Source organism: Haliaeetus albicilla, chromosome 10 (assembly GCF_947461875.1).
Source record: "Haliaeetus albicilla chromosome 10, bHalAlb1.1, whole genome shotgun sequence".
NCBI classification, from domain to species: Eukaryota; Metazoa; Chordata; class Aves; order Accipitriformes; family Accipitridae; genus Haliaeetus; species Haliaeetus albicilla.
The window spans coordinates 36,848,945-36,862,625 of NC_091492.1; the positions used below are offsets into that span (position 1 = coordinate 36,848,945).

Below are 13,681 nucleotides of genomic sequence, written 5' to 3' on the forward strand. Positions count from 1 at the left end.
TGGCACGTATCCATGTGCATGCCTAAACTGAATGGTACTTTTCTATGCCAGCATGGCCTCAACAAAAGTTGAGCTATTTTAATTTGTTAACTGAAGATAAGTTGGACAAGGAGAAGCCAGGGGAAAGTGCTGTACAAAAGTACAGGAGACTCATACAAAATGCGTTCCTTTTGCTTTGCTTTGCCCTTTAGGTATTTTATTAACGGCTACCACCAGTTGCCTCTAAATTATTCCACTGTAGCTAGACTCAGAGCATATTTTTTCCCTCCAGTGAAGCAAATACTTTGTTCCAGCTAAACCTTGTGAAACATCTACCATTGCACTTGTCAACCTTTACGGCATTTATTTTTAAACAAATTAGGATCAGAGTTGGGTAACATGGTTCTGCTCTGTTCTCTGCTGCTAAAATACAAAGCCTTGGCTCTAATACTCAGCTGGAATGCTGACATTGGCAGTAACAGGAAGCCTGAAATTAGTATTAAATAGGTCTGAAACATTCCTTCCGATCTTAAATGTCAGTATAGGAGATGCCACCTTTTAATGTTGATCTGGTAGGATTGATAGTAATTAACATGTTAATTATGTTGACACTGGAAGCATATTTTCGAATTTTCTGGGAACCTGAAGCTGGGATGAAAAGACACTTTTCTGCAAAGGTACCTATTCTGATAATTAATTAAAGAAGATTAAATTGTAATGTACCTTTCTGCTTTATAGCTGGTCTTGCTGTCTCTGACTATCCCTGTTGTGCAGGGATAGTCTCTAATTTGATTCCAGTAGCTTTCAGTCCCTAATTACCATTGCTCAGCTACCAGCTGTTAGAGTGGTGGATTTATTTATTGCTTTGGTTTGCTGCAGGAACCTAGTACAGAAGAGGAAAAACAACCATTACCTTTTGGCTGGTGACTGCAAGCAGTGCTGGTTATTTAGCACTGGGGGAGGACTTAGCTGGCTGCCTCTCAGACCTGGTTAACTGGTTACATCTGAAGGGCAAGGCTTCAGTTCCAGTGCTGGGTAAGCATGCCTTCCTGCCCCTGTGGTGGGTGAAAAAGTCTTCAGGTTTAGTTAAGGCTGGTTTACACCTACCCACCTAGGTGTCTTTCTTATAAGAGGCTTGATGTCTTAGTATATTTATTAATACCTACCCTTCCTGTGGTTTCTTGGAAAAGGCAGAAAGAAGGATCAGATCCTAGAATAAGAAGTATGGGAGGCTCTCTTCCTTCCCTGGGACTTCAGGAGGTTCGCAGCCTGGCTGCCTGTCCAAAGACTGAATGTTAAAAGCTGGGTACTTTGAATTTACTTGCAATAAATGGACATGAAAACCATGCTGTATCATGCTGTGAAGTCCCAGGTTTTGTTGCAGAATGTGGTGGTTGCAAGGTATAGCACATCTGGCATTCATTTTGGTAATGAGTAATTTATCAAGACAATCTTTTAATGAATGTGGGACAGGTTTGTGGGCAGGTGAATGGTTTTAAAAAAATGAGGCCGGTTGTACTTTGAGCTCTAAGCCTCACTGCATCTGTGTAAGATGGAAAAGGGAGGAGACCGTGATGGAAGAACATCTTTCTCCGGCGTCGGTGCCTTAGGGATGGCGTTCATCTCGAAGCGAAGTGCAAAAAGTAAGCAAGCCAGAGGGTTTCTTTTCGTGTGCCTTCTCCTTAGACCTCCCTGTAATTCGCGAGGCAACTGCGCTTTCCGGGCAGACCGTATCTGAAGGGCTTTCTCCTCCGTAGCCAGCAGGTTAGCCTTTTAGGAGAGGCTGCGAACAGCCGTTTTGCTTCGTGACGTTTTCCCTCTTTGTCTTTACACTCCAGCGGGAGAGATCCGGGGGGGGCGGGCCGGGAAGCGTGGGAACCCCGGGGGCTCCGGTCGGTGCCCCCCCCCCGCCTCGCCCGCGGGCCGCCGCCCTCCCGCGCCCGGCCGGAGGGACCGCACGGCGGCGCCGGGCACGGAGAGAGGCTCGTCCGCCGGCGCTCGGCTCGCTCGCCGCCCCGGAGCCCGCAGCCCGCCGAGGAGCCGAAGCCGGCGGGCGCTCCCCGCTCCCCCGGCGCGCCGGGCGTGGCCGCGCCCCGGCCCCGCTCCGGCTGCGGCTGCCCGTCAGTGCCGCCCCCCTGCTCGCTCCCTCCCCGGGACGGAGCCTGCCGGGCGGAGGGGAGAGCCATGTGAAAGGGACGCGTCCCCGGCGGTGGTTTTGGGTCGGTTTTTTTCTTTCCTCCCGACGGAGCGGCGGCGTTGGTCGGTGGTCGCTTTTTCCCTGGATGGGCTCTGTCCGTAGGGAGGCTGCGGAGGGGCTCTCTGGAGCGGCGAGGTTGCTGGTCGGGTTACAAAAGGAGGGAGCTTCGCGGAGGGGAGAGACTCTGGAGGCTGTCAGAGGAGAAGGCTGGGTCCCTGCGGAGGGTTTGCAGGTAGCTGGAGGTGTTCTCTGCCAGGGACTGTGAAACTGGCACCTTGCGTAAATGCCTGCGGAACTCAAACAGGTTAGTGCTAAACTTGTGTCCTTCCCTTCGGGCTCTGGCAGTTCTGGGCGTCCGCATGTGCAGCGGTCCCGGCTGTGTGGAAAGGAGAGAGCTGTCAGGGGAGGTGGAAGGGTTTGTTTACTTGTGTTTTCATTTCTTAGCTGAGAACTAAGAGCAAAAGCTGAGCTGCTCTTTCTAACAGAGCATTCGAGAGAGATTTTGCTTTTGTCTCTGTTGTGTTAACTGGTGAAACACCCAAAAAAGCAAGCCATTGTTTTCTTTGACCTTCTTGTCCTGCTCAATAAATCTAGGGAACTCTTTGACATGAACAGCAAGAAATACTGCTTTTAAAAAAAGAAAGCTTTGCTGTTGGGCTTTTGTTAAATGTTTGCTTTTCCCATACAGTGTTCGCTGCTTTCACTTTGATTTGGTTGTTGAACGTACCAGGGAACTAACTTCAGTTTTCGACTCTAAATGTTATCTTAAAAAGCCATCTTGGCTGTCACGTTAATAATTATAATGGACTTACAGCTCTGTGTGAAAAGATCTCAAATACTATTCTTTACCTTGGAGTGTCATTGGGCATTGCAGACTAAAGCTGTTGCAGACTAGATTTAAAGAAATAGAGATCATGTAGACTCCTGTAACTTACAGGTGCTTACCTTATTAACCTCCTTCATCTACACCTTGTGAGCCTCGGGAAACCCTATAAATTCAGGTGGTGGCAGGGTAGAGCTGCTCCTCAAACTAGGATGAGGTATTACCTGTTTCTTGACCCTCCTTTCTCTTTTCTGCCTTTTTATTAAGACAGTATTTTAGGATAAGAAAATGCAACGGTAATACATCACTGATAATACATCTATGAATTCGCTTACATTCGGTGCACTGGAATTGTCAGAGGTGCTTCAGTGTGGTGTAATTGCGTTGTGTTCGACTTGTCTGTCCCAGTAACAGAAGGCTGAATCGTTTCTTGATGCAAATAGGATGTTGGTTCCCTTGAGGGAAGAGTAGCCCTTTCAGCTGGGCCCTTGAGTGATCATTTCTTTGTCTGTAGGCAGTCCCTGTAATCGCTGCCCTGCCTGCTAGAGGTGACCGAATCCTGGTTTTGTTTGGGTGCTTGTTTGTGTCACGCTACCTGTGCACTTCTTAGGGAGGAAGGGATTTTATCTGTGTACGTGGTCCCGTTCCTACTTCCTGACCTGAAGTTACTGTACCTGTCAAATTACAAGCAACGGGTTGTTGATTTTTAGATAGATATAATTAGCAGCTCTTTGGATCTTGTTTTTGGTTGGGTTTTTTTCAATACATGAAGAAAATAATTGGAGGTAAGGAGCAGAATGCTAACTGTAAAAAAAAGGTGTGTTTAATGTCTTTTGACTTGTGCAGTAGAGCTGTGTTCTTGTCTTCTGGTTTTTCTATTTTGAGAGGAGGAAAAGCTTGAGTGAGAGTGGAAGATTATAGTTAATCACTTTAGGTCATGCATTTCAGTTAACTTGTAAATTCTTCTTCCATATCAAAACAAAAAAAATCTCATGGTTTTGATTTTCATGCTGCCTGTCATAGTTGTGGATCAGACAGAGATATGTTATCTTTTCTGATGGAGCAAGGGTTATTGATTCATTCTGAGGTCTTTTTGCAATGTAACTGATCAGTCTGACACTGCAACAGTGTATTAGAGAATGCTTTGCTTGATGAAAGGCTGTAGTTTTAAACCCTGAGTTGTCAGAGAAATTTATTGTGCAGTTACAGGGCCTCTAGAAAGTAATCTTTTTAGCTTTAATGATCACAATTAAGTAAAACTAAGCCAAATGGATAAGTGACTTTGAGGTGAATGGCAAGTCTACACAATCCATACAGACAGAAATAGGAGAGATGCTAGAACGGAATTCTGCCACATTATCTAAACACATTAGGTCTTTAACTAAAGACAGCTATGAAATCATAATTAAAAAGAACCAAGAGTAACTTCTAACTATGCTTTTGGCTTCTAACGGGAATAGTCACGCTTCCTGAAGTTTTGGGCCACAAAAGCAGCATTGTACCTGGGAGCACTGGTAGAAGAAACAAGACTGAAAAACTGTTCTTGTGGCCATGAGTGGGCAGGGCAGGTGTCACCCTGGGCATTCTCCCTTGGCCGTTCCCCTTCCTTCTGATGAGGGATGAAGACTGCTGAAGTTTGTGCCAAGTATCTGCAGTCTGACATTCTGCAGTGGCCTGAAAGGAAGTATAGAGCTTATGAATTCAGAAGGATCTTGAAGTCTGGAACTGTTAAAATATGTTTGGTTACTATATGACATACAGCTTTGATCTGGATCTGAAATCTTAAGTGCTGGCTTGCCTCGGGGCCATGAAGTTATGAAGGGGAAAGGAGTCGCTAAAAGTGACTTTTGCCAAAAACTCTTCAGTTCTGTGTTATTCCTGCTTCAGAAAATACTTTGCTAACGTTCCTAACTCAGGCACCGAACTCAGTGATGCTGCCATTCCTCAGCACTTTGTGCCTGAAGCATTTCGCTAGACGATGATGCTGATGTGAGAGAGTACGAAATCTTAGATCTGGCAGGATGAAAAAGTGGTTAATGCATTAGTGACATACCTGGTATGAGTCTGCACTGGTGGTGGAAATCTTGTGGAAGAAATGTTCATTGGAGGTGCAGCATGCAAAAGCATCATCATTTTCCAAACAGTTGGGCAAGTCATACTAGAAAAACCAAGTACGAAGGGAGCTTAATTTTTAACATGGATCATTATACAGATTCACCCATGGATTCTCACATATAATAGACCTGAAACAGGTCTAATGTGCTCCACTACCTTGGAGTGAAGAGATGCAGAAGTCTACAATGTTGACTCCTCCCTACTTCCCAAAGTAAACCCTTTGCCAGCAGTTGTGACCTCTGTAGCAGAGCTGGGCAAAGGGAATATGTTCTGGGACTTGGTTACTGAGATGTTGAACTATGTACTGGAGCAACTGAGTGGAGGCATGTGTTCCCTTCTGCTAGCTCTGCAACAGAGGCAGTAACTCCCTGCAGGAGGGTGGACGTTGTGACTCTTTAGGCAGCTACTGCTTAACTTGGGTATGAAACTTCAGAACTCGGGTGTGGGGATGTGCCTTTACCTCTTGATACAGGGGTTTGCACAGTGAGGTCCTTCCTCATGGCTAGGATGCTCTGGAGCTGCAGCAGGACACAATGTGTAGGTTGTGAGAATGGAAATGTTCTGTTTCTGAAAATGCTGTTGCAAGAACTGCGTTCTTCTAAAAGTGCTGTTGTGTGCTGTTGGGGTATGAGGGTTTATACTGCCCAATTTGTGCGTCTGCCGGTGTGTATACAGCTTTGTAACAGCAATAGATATACCAAGCAAAGCATTCCAGCAATTGTGCTTCCCGAGGCCGTGTTGCTTAGCCACCTGTCCCAAGGGTCATGAGGTGAGCTGGTGTACAGGGAGAATCAGGCTGTCTGCATTTTTTGCTTAAGTTACACTGCAGTTACTAAAAATAAAACTGGTTGGTTGGTTTTTTTAAAAGTACACTCAACATCTTTCATAATGTAGAAATAATCATTAGAGAAGATAAAAAGCATGGGGGAAAAAAGCATGTTAAACACTCGCATTTGAAACTCCACAGGCTGGACATTTTTAACGAGGTGGCTTGCAAACATTTCATGTGAAAGACTCTTCTTTGAGGAGTTTCTGCCATTAAATTAAGGTTTTCATACTGACCGGTAAGAGTAGGGTCAGGGCCACTCAGTGAAAATAGTTGTGTCTATATTTGGGTGTTACATAATGAGGCATTTATCTGCATATGAGGATTTTAGCATGTTCTCAGTGTGTCTTTACCTGTTCTTGCATCTGTTCCTTAGTTGCTCTAAGTTAATTTCCTCTGTGATGGCAAAATTGTGCTGGGAAACTTCTAAAAAGCTCCTGTTTCATTTGAAGCATGCCATAAAGGTGTAGGGAACATACCATATTTCACTTACTGCTTCTTCCCACCCTGAAACTGCTGAAATGCCTATGTTAATTTAAGGAGGTGTTACTCCCTCCCCTCACCCCCCAAGATACTACTCTGAGACACAGAATTAATACTTCTAAGATAACATGGATTTAATTAAGGAAACTAAAATTTCAGACTCCACCACTGCTTGTTCACCTTTCTGGAAACATTTGTGGGTATGGTTGTGTGAGATGGGAGCTTCAGCTTCACTGGGCTAAGAAGATCTATCCTTTGCTGCTGCTGGCTGTTGGTTTCCCAAATTACGCAACAGGTTACCCTCTTGGTCACGTAAACACGTGTTTTCAGGACCGTTCTGTGGACAAGACCAGTGAATTGATCCAGCTTAAAAACTGAAGCAAACCCTACATGCTTTAGGAAAAGAGGAATGACAGCTTGAACCAGACTGTTTGAGGCCCTTGGAAGAGCTGTGCCTTCCTCCTGGAGGTGCAGCAGGGAGGAGAAGCAGCTCTGTATTAATTAGGTTAGTGGGAGAAAGAAAAGGACAAGGAATAAACAGAAGCATATGCATAAGGATCTCATGTAACTACTCTTGCTGGTGAAACAACATCAAGACAATACAGGGGTTTCACATCTGCAGTGACTTGGCCTGGGAGCTCTGTGTACATTTTGTTTGGTCAGATCTTCCCAAGGGCAGAAGGGAGTGTTAGAAAGACACTGTTCTTCATGTTTTTGAAAACTACTGTTGTTTCGGTAGCATCTTTTGTGTGACTGATGTAGTCCAGCAAAGCTCAGCTATGCCCAATAATGACTTTATGGAATAATGGCAGAAAAAGTTAAGGTTGCGTATGAGGGTTGATAGTGAATGGGAACTTTCTTCTGTTTAACTCTGCCTTCCAAGGTTTTTTTGTTAATAGGAAACTTCCTCATAATTTCATATTAGCCTCTGTATTTTTCATAGTATTGTATTTCGCTAGTAGGTTTTCTTTGGTTTTGTTTCTCCTTTTAAGGATGAGGGGGACCTGATGATTCCTCCCTGTGTCCCAGCCATGGAATTAGCAAGAGGAGAGGTTTATGAGTGAATGAAGTGCCTGAAATAAATCCTGAGACTAGAGAGAGTGTATTTCAAATTCTTGGATAAAAGGAAAACTGAAACTCAAACTTTGATAGTTTTAAATTTTACACTGTCCTTTGTGTCTCATGTATCTCATTAGGTTGCAGCCAGGCTTTGGGATTTTTTTTTTATTATTATTCATTTGTCTGCATGCCTAAGCAGTGAACAACTTTAACTGTACCTGAGAGAAGCTTGATGAGCATGCAGAGGCTAAAGTCTCACTTTCTCTAAGGAATCATAATCTTTTGTATCTACAAATGGGTGGGCAAGATCTCTTCTGCCTTACTAGGGGGTGGTGATTCCACAGACTCAGTGCTCCCTGTATACTGCAGTAATGTGAAAATTCATTACTTTCAGTGGTGTTCTTTGCCTCTTTGATGAGTCAAGCCCACACCTGCTTACAGCAGGAAATTGAAATGCCTGAGTTTTCCCTTTTGGCTAATCCCACACATCTATCCTTAGCATCACAACGCTTCTATTTGGCATTCAGAAAATAAAGTGAAAACTGTTCTAAGTAAACCTGGAGAATTTTTGAGCTTGGGAATTTCTGCTTCCACAAGCTAAATCACTTGGCATAGCTCTGAACTTTTATTTTTAGTAAAATTTTCACAGCCTGACTATTGTAATGTTCAGAGAAAGAGATATTCCTGAAAGCCTGAAATGAAACCAGAATGTGAGGGCTTATTTTTATACTGTAGAGAATGTATTTTTGTGTGTGTATGTGTGTTTATATATATATATATATGGAGGAAATGAGAAGATGATTTAATTTAATAGCATTACTTTGGAGCTGTGTGTAGTGTAACACTGATCAGAATCACCTGGAATATTCAGGAGACTTTTCAACTTCCAAACTTGTAATTCATTGAGGAGCTGATAAAGATACACAGCAGAATTGATTTATGGATGGTAGAGCCCTGAGATGTAAACAGCTCCTGTGTGTGATCAGGATTATTCTGCTGTTTGACTTGTAAAGTCTTTCAAATTATTTTAGCAAGTTTTGCATCTGAAGTTATTTGCATCTCTCTTTTTTGATGATATGATTCTCAGGGGAATTCAGTGTTATGGGAATAAAGGCTCTTTTGGCTTCTGGGCATGGCAGCATGTGGGCCTTAGCTGGTTGGTTTTGTGATGCATTTAACAAAGACATAAACCACTGTTTATATCAGAACGTTATGCAGAGATGAGAGCTTTCTAAACTTGAATGAGATGGAGTTACTTGGTTTAGGAGTTTAATACAGGCTATTGAAAATATGTTAAATTCCAAGTAGCTTTGGAGAAAGGTTTGGTAAGGAAACCAGTATATAAGGCTACATATTGTACTTTACACAGTACTGCGTTACAATAATGCAAAACAAATTGTTTTGAATGGACTAAATGACTGACTTATAGAACAAGTTATGCAGGTGGCTGGATTTCTCCATCGACACCTTCCTGAATCCTTATTAATCATTGGTAAACCAGACCCTAATTTTTTAAATTGAAATGGTGGCTAGAACCTCTTGCATGGTACCGCTGTCTCATATTGGCATGAATTCTGTAGAGCAACTGCTCTGGTTCTGCATCAGGTCGTGCTGATGTTCTCCCAAGTACATTGTTTACTCCCAGTCACCTTGCTGACTTCTGTTAGCGTTTTGTCCTTCTTAAACCTTCTTCCTAGTGGTAGCAGTGGTGACCAGAACAATTCTCCTATTGTTCATATACATTAAATTAGGAGGAATGTATTACCGTTTAAATTTATTCCAGCAGATGCTTTATGTTACTGGCCTCAATTACGTTGGTTATCAGCTCATCTGTACAACCAGCAGTATGTTTTGAGAGACCAGTGTTTCCCAGCTGGGCTGTCTTGGTGATCTCTCTGCCATTTTAAGTCTCTGATGAATCCTAGATGGTTTCCACTAGCTTAAGAGTGCAACTTTTTATATCATTTTTTATGATGCTCTAATGAGGGAACAGTTATAAATACTCTTTTCCTGGGTTGTAAAAGATTTCAACTTAAATGCCAGCTGCTGTGAAAGTAAAGAGTGACTTTGTAAATTGTAGATTTTATTTATAAAATACGTGTTGATGCTGCTTACTATTGTAAAATCTAACTTGCTGCTTCCACAGCATCCGGCCATGAGATGTCCCCTTGAACTCTGGGATTGCCAACCGACTTTCTTTTTTAAGAGTAACTAATGATATTAAGAGTTGCCCTTAGTGAAAAGGAAATGGTTATTTCTGTGCTGGTAACTTCAAAAGCTATATGGTTTCATTGCTACCACTAAATGCTGCTTGGCTTGTGTATTATCATGCCTTAGTTGTTTTCTGTTGAGTTGGTAATACTTTGAAATTAGCTGGTGTGCTGCAAAATAAATTCTTTACCGTCTAGTTGCTTTTTTTCTTTTTTTTTTTTTTGCTACTAGATCTTGTAAATACAGTCATATCTTGATATTTGAGGAGAGGTGGTCTTCATAACATACGAGAGTTATGTGGTTCTTAAATGCTCATGAAAGAGGTGATTGGACTTCATAGGTGAGATATTTCCCTCTGGGTTTTCTCACTTGTTGCTCATTTGGGTAAAGAAAAGTGAGCAGGTGAAAGCCCCTCCTAAAGCAGCACTTGACTACCCTGTTCCTGACCCGTGTGAGATTGTAATCTTCCCACCTTACTGGGGCATCAGAATGGCAGTACTTAAAACATTCCCAAAACTTAAGAATACAAGACGTGCATAATACCTTGGTTTACATGTGCACTGAAACCTTCATCGCCATGATAAGGGCTTCAGAAATGCTTTGCATAGTTCATATACTGTTACGGAAGAACCCTGTGGCTGGTTTGCAAATAGGAGGGGAACAAAGTTCTGTCTTCCTCCCCAGCAAGGGAGGCAGCAAGCTGGGACGATGGGAGTGGCTGCCAACTAACGCTGGTGGTTGGGGGAAGTTAAGCACGCAGTTTTCTGGATGAAATTTCAGTGAATCGGTTATGTGGAAAGCCTGTCCTTGCCTTCTAGCACTGGCAGGCAAGTTAGTAGATGTTTAATAAAATATACGGAAACTTTCTTAAGTCTGCTAGTTATGGGATTATTTCACTTCTGCAGGGTGATTGTGTCCTAGCAATAAAAGTGTCGGAACCTGATGCCACAGCTCCCATCTTTGTCGTCTTTTTTCTTTTTTTCCCCTCTTTTTTCTTTTTTTTTCCCCTTGTTTTTGGTTTTTCTTTTTGTTTTTTTCTTCTGCCACTCCTGCCATGCTTTTTAATAAGCTTATTGTACTTTCTGGTTCTTCATTTTTCTCTTTGTCAAAAAGGAATGGACTATGGTATGTTTCCAAGAGTTTTAAAAAATTGTATTTCTCACATTAGCATATGTAAATGTGAGTAAATACTAGATGAGAAACATTTTGCTTTTGTCCTTAGCAATTTCATCTCATCTGGGTCATTCTTTCTCTTTCTACCATGACATGTTGTTTTATTACCTGAGGTTAGAATGCGTCTTGGTCATGGTGGCACATTTATCTTGTATTTTATGATGTGATCTTATCACATCCCATTTCTTTTCTTTTTCCTATTCAGCTTTTCATCTGTCAGTGACAGTCATGACACCAGCTAGTGGCATAGTAATACCAGGGCAATGTATTAGTGCATACCGTTGGCAATTTTTAAGGGTAATACTTTGCTTCTAACATACAATATTCTTTTCAGCAGGTTATTTCTGGAGGGAAGAGCTGTTTGTAATTACATCAAAAACGGCAGCCATCAATCAATTTCAATGTAGGAGGTAGCAAAAAAAGGCTTCCTTGGATAACATTCAGTAACTATAAAGCAAACAGAAGGTGACACTACACCCTTCTCTCCTGGCTGCAACTACAAGGAGGTGCAAAGAAGTGCTAATTCATTATTTCCATAATAGTGACAGACAGACCTTTGTATTTGCAGTTGCAGCTTCTGTATTTTAACATACAAAAATAAGTATTTTCCATCAACTCTATGAGAATGTGAAGTGAGAGGGAGAATGTTGTTCAGTTCCATTGTTGAAAATGTTATGGTCCTTTTTGATATGTTGGATTTAAAAATGTATTCTTTCCTGCCATTGCTTCAAGAGCCAAATCTTCAAAGCGAAAACTGCTGCCATATAGGCAACCAAAAATGAGGGACAGACTTTCAGATCTTTCAAGCTAGTATAGACCAAGTCCAGATACAATTAAAGATCAATTAAAGAGTGCTGGGTCAATCCACTGAACAATTTTGAAAATCTGGCTGCTGGTGTTGGTGTATAAATAGGAACTGAAGATCTGCCTACAAATTGCTTTAAATCTAGTGTGACACACTGTTAATCTAGTACGCTTTTCTGCTTCTTGATTTTTGAGACTCCAGTCAAAATCATCTTTGTGTTTCAGTTACATGGGATCAGTTTATTTTTCTTTTTCTTTCTTTCACAAAGCTGACACTTTAAAATTTCAGCTTAACAGTGCCAACGCAAACTTTTTGATACTCAAACAAAATGTAATTTTCTTCCTTTGCTGCCTCTACCAAGAGGCACAGCAAATATTGTGTAACGCCCATCCCAAGCTTGGCTGGATTCCAGAGACTTTCCAGAAAGAGAGACATTAGTAAAATCAGCATCTGCCGTGTACGTCAAGATAGTAGAAGAAGAGTCATGTCCACAGCAGCTGAAGTGCTGTGCATGCTTGTATAACTACATTGCAAATGTGTGGGTATGCTTCATGAATTGTTGCACTTTGAATTTTTTTTGTGTTCAGAGAAACTTGGCTGAGGTACATTATGTGGATACTGTTTTGGCAACTGGAGTCACAAAAATATTTATGAAGACTGTTGGGTTCTTCCCCCATGCTCTTATCCCTCCTTCCTGTATTTAAAATTTAAGTGTTTTGTTTTATTCTTCAGAAAAAATCCACAGTTTCCTTTTAAAGGGACAGGGAGAATTCGCTTTCTCCTGAGTGTGAACTATAGATAAATGCTTTTTAAAGATGCCTTTAAAATGTAATGTAATGATAGAAACACACCACTTAAACTGTGTTGGTTTTTAATGTTTCGTGTGGATTACAAAGACTGTATTTTTGGGTGGCTAATGAATTGGGAAAAGGTACTTTTCCTCCCTCTTAAAATTCAACTCCATGTTCTACTGAGGAAAAATGTCAGGATGGCTTTGTTTGGCACTTCACACAGTATAGCTCAAGTAGAAATACTGTTTTGTGGTTCTGCTGTATTGTGTTTCCCATAATGGTGGTGGGAATGCAGTATGAATGCCCATAGGATCGTGTGGGCTCCTGGTTTCATCCAGAATGGAGGCAGGCTGTGAACTTATCTGTGAAGCATGGTTGGGATCAGACTGCACACGTGGTTAGTGTGTGGGAGGTCATGTGAGGTGACGAAGGCCAACTTCTCCATTGGACAAAATAAAGTAAATATTGGCCCTGGCAACTGTTGAGGACAAATTCCTCAGAACTGTTGCACAGTTTGACTAGTTGAGCAGTGCACTTCACTCTGTTATTACAATGCCACTTTCCAATTTTTTTACTGGTCCCTGAAATTCTAGATTTGCTTCTGATAGCACCCATAGCAATTTAGAGCTGGTTTTCTGGCAGAACTCATGTCTCATTAATTCTGGTAGAAGTACTGTCACAGGCTGGACTTTGGGCTTCAGGCAGGTACAGGTCTCTCTAAAGTGTCTTTGGATCTAGTTGAGAATTGAAGGACAGGGAAGACTGTGATGAGCTGATCAATTGCATCGGAAATGAAAGAGTTAAGAATGGAAATCTGATTGCACAGCTGAAATCTCAATTTGAACTTGTGGTCTCTTGAGAGAAAATGCCATTCAGCACCGTTGCACAGAGTTATTTCATTCTTAATTTTAATTGACATGTCCCAGAATGCAACCTTCTCTTACGAATCCTTACAGTACAGAGATGTTTGTGAGTCAGTGTGTCTCTGTGAGGGTGATTTCTGTGTTTTAAATTCAGGTCATCATTAATTTCCCTTTTGATACCAGCATCCTTATTCACTCAATAGGTTTATGAAATTTGAATGAATCTTTCTCTAAGTAAGATGTTGGTTGCCTCCTGGGATTTCAGCTTACTGATCTGACCCTGCTCCTTTTTTTCCTTTCTTTCTCTTTCTCTCCCCCATCTGCCCAATGGATGCCTGTTGAACAGCTAGAAGCGA

The 13,681-nt window shown here is 42.0% G+C and overlaps 1 protein-coding gene across 14 annotated transcripts in view; it reads left to right on the plus strand.

Annotated features, from left to right (window-relative positions):
• The window catches only part of ARVCF (ARVCF delta catenin family member), a 292,495-nt gene that overhangs the window by 133,958 nt on the left and 144,856 nt on the right, over positions 1-13,681 (plus strand). The window contains exon 1 of one of the 14 annotated variants that reach the window (XM_069795008.1): positions 1,985-2,480. The exons of 12 other annotated variants lie outside the window; for them this stretch is intronic. In XM_069795008.1, the coding sequence (XP_069651109.1) occupies positions 2,460-2,480 (21 nt within the window). In that variant the 5' untranslated portion in view covers positions 1,985-2,459. Of the gene's footprint in view, positions 1-1,984; positions 2,481-13,681 lie in introns of those variants that run through there. One more of the 14 variants, XM_069795010.1, reaches the window with a different exon arrangement.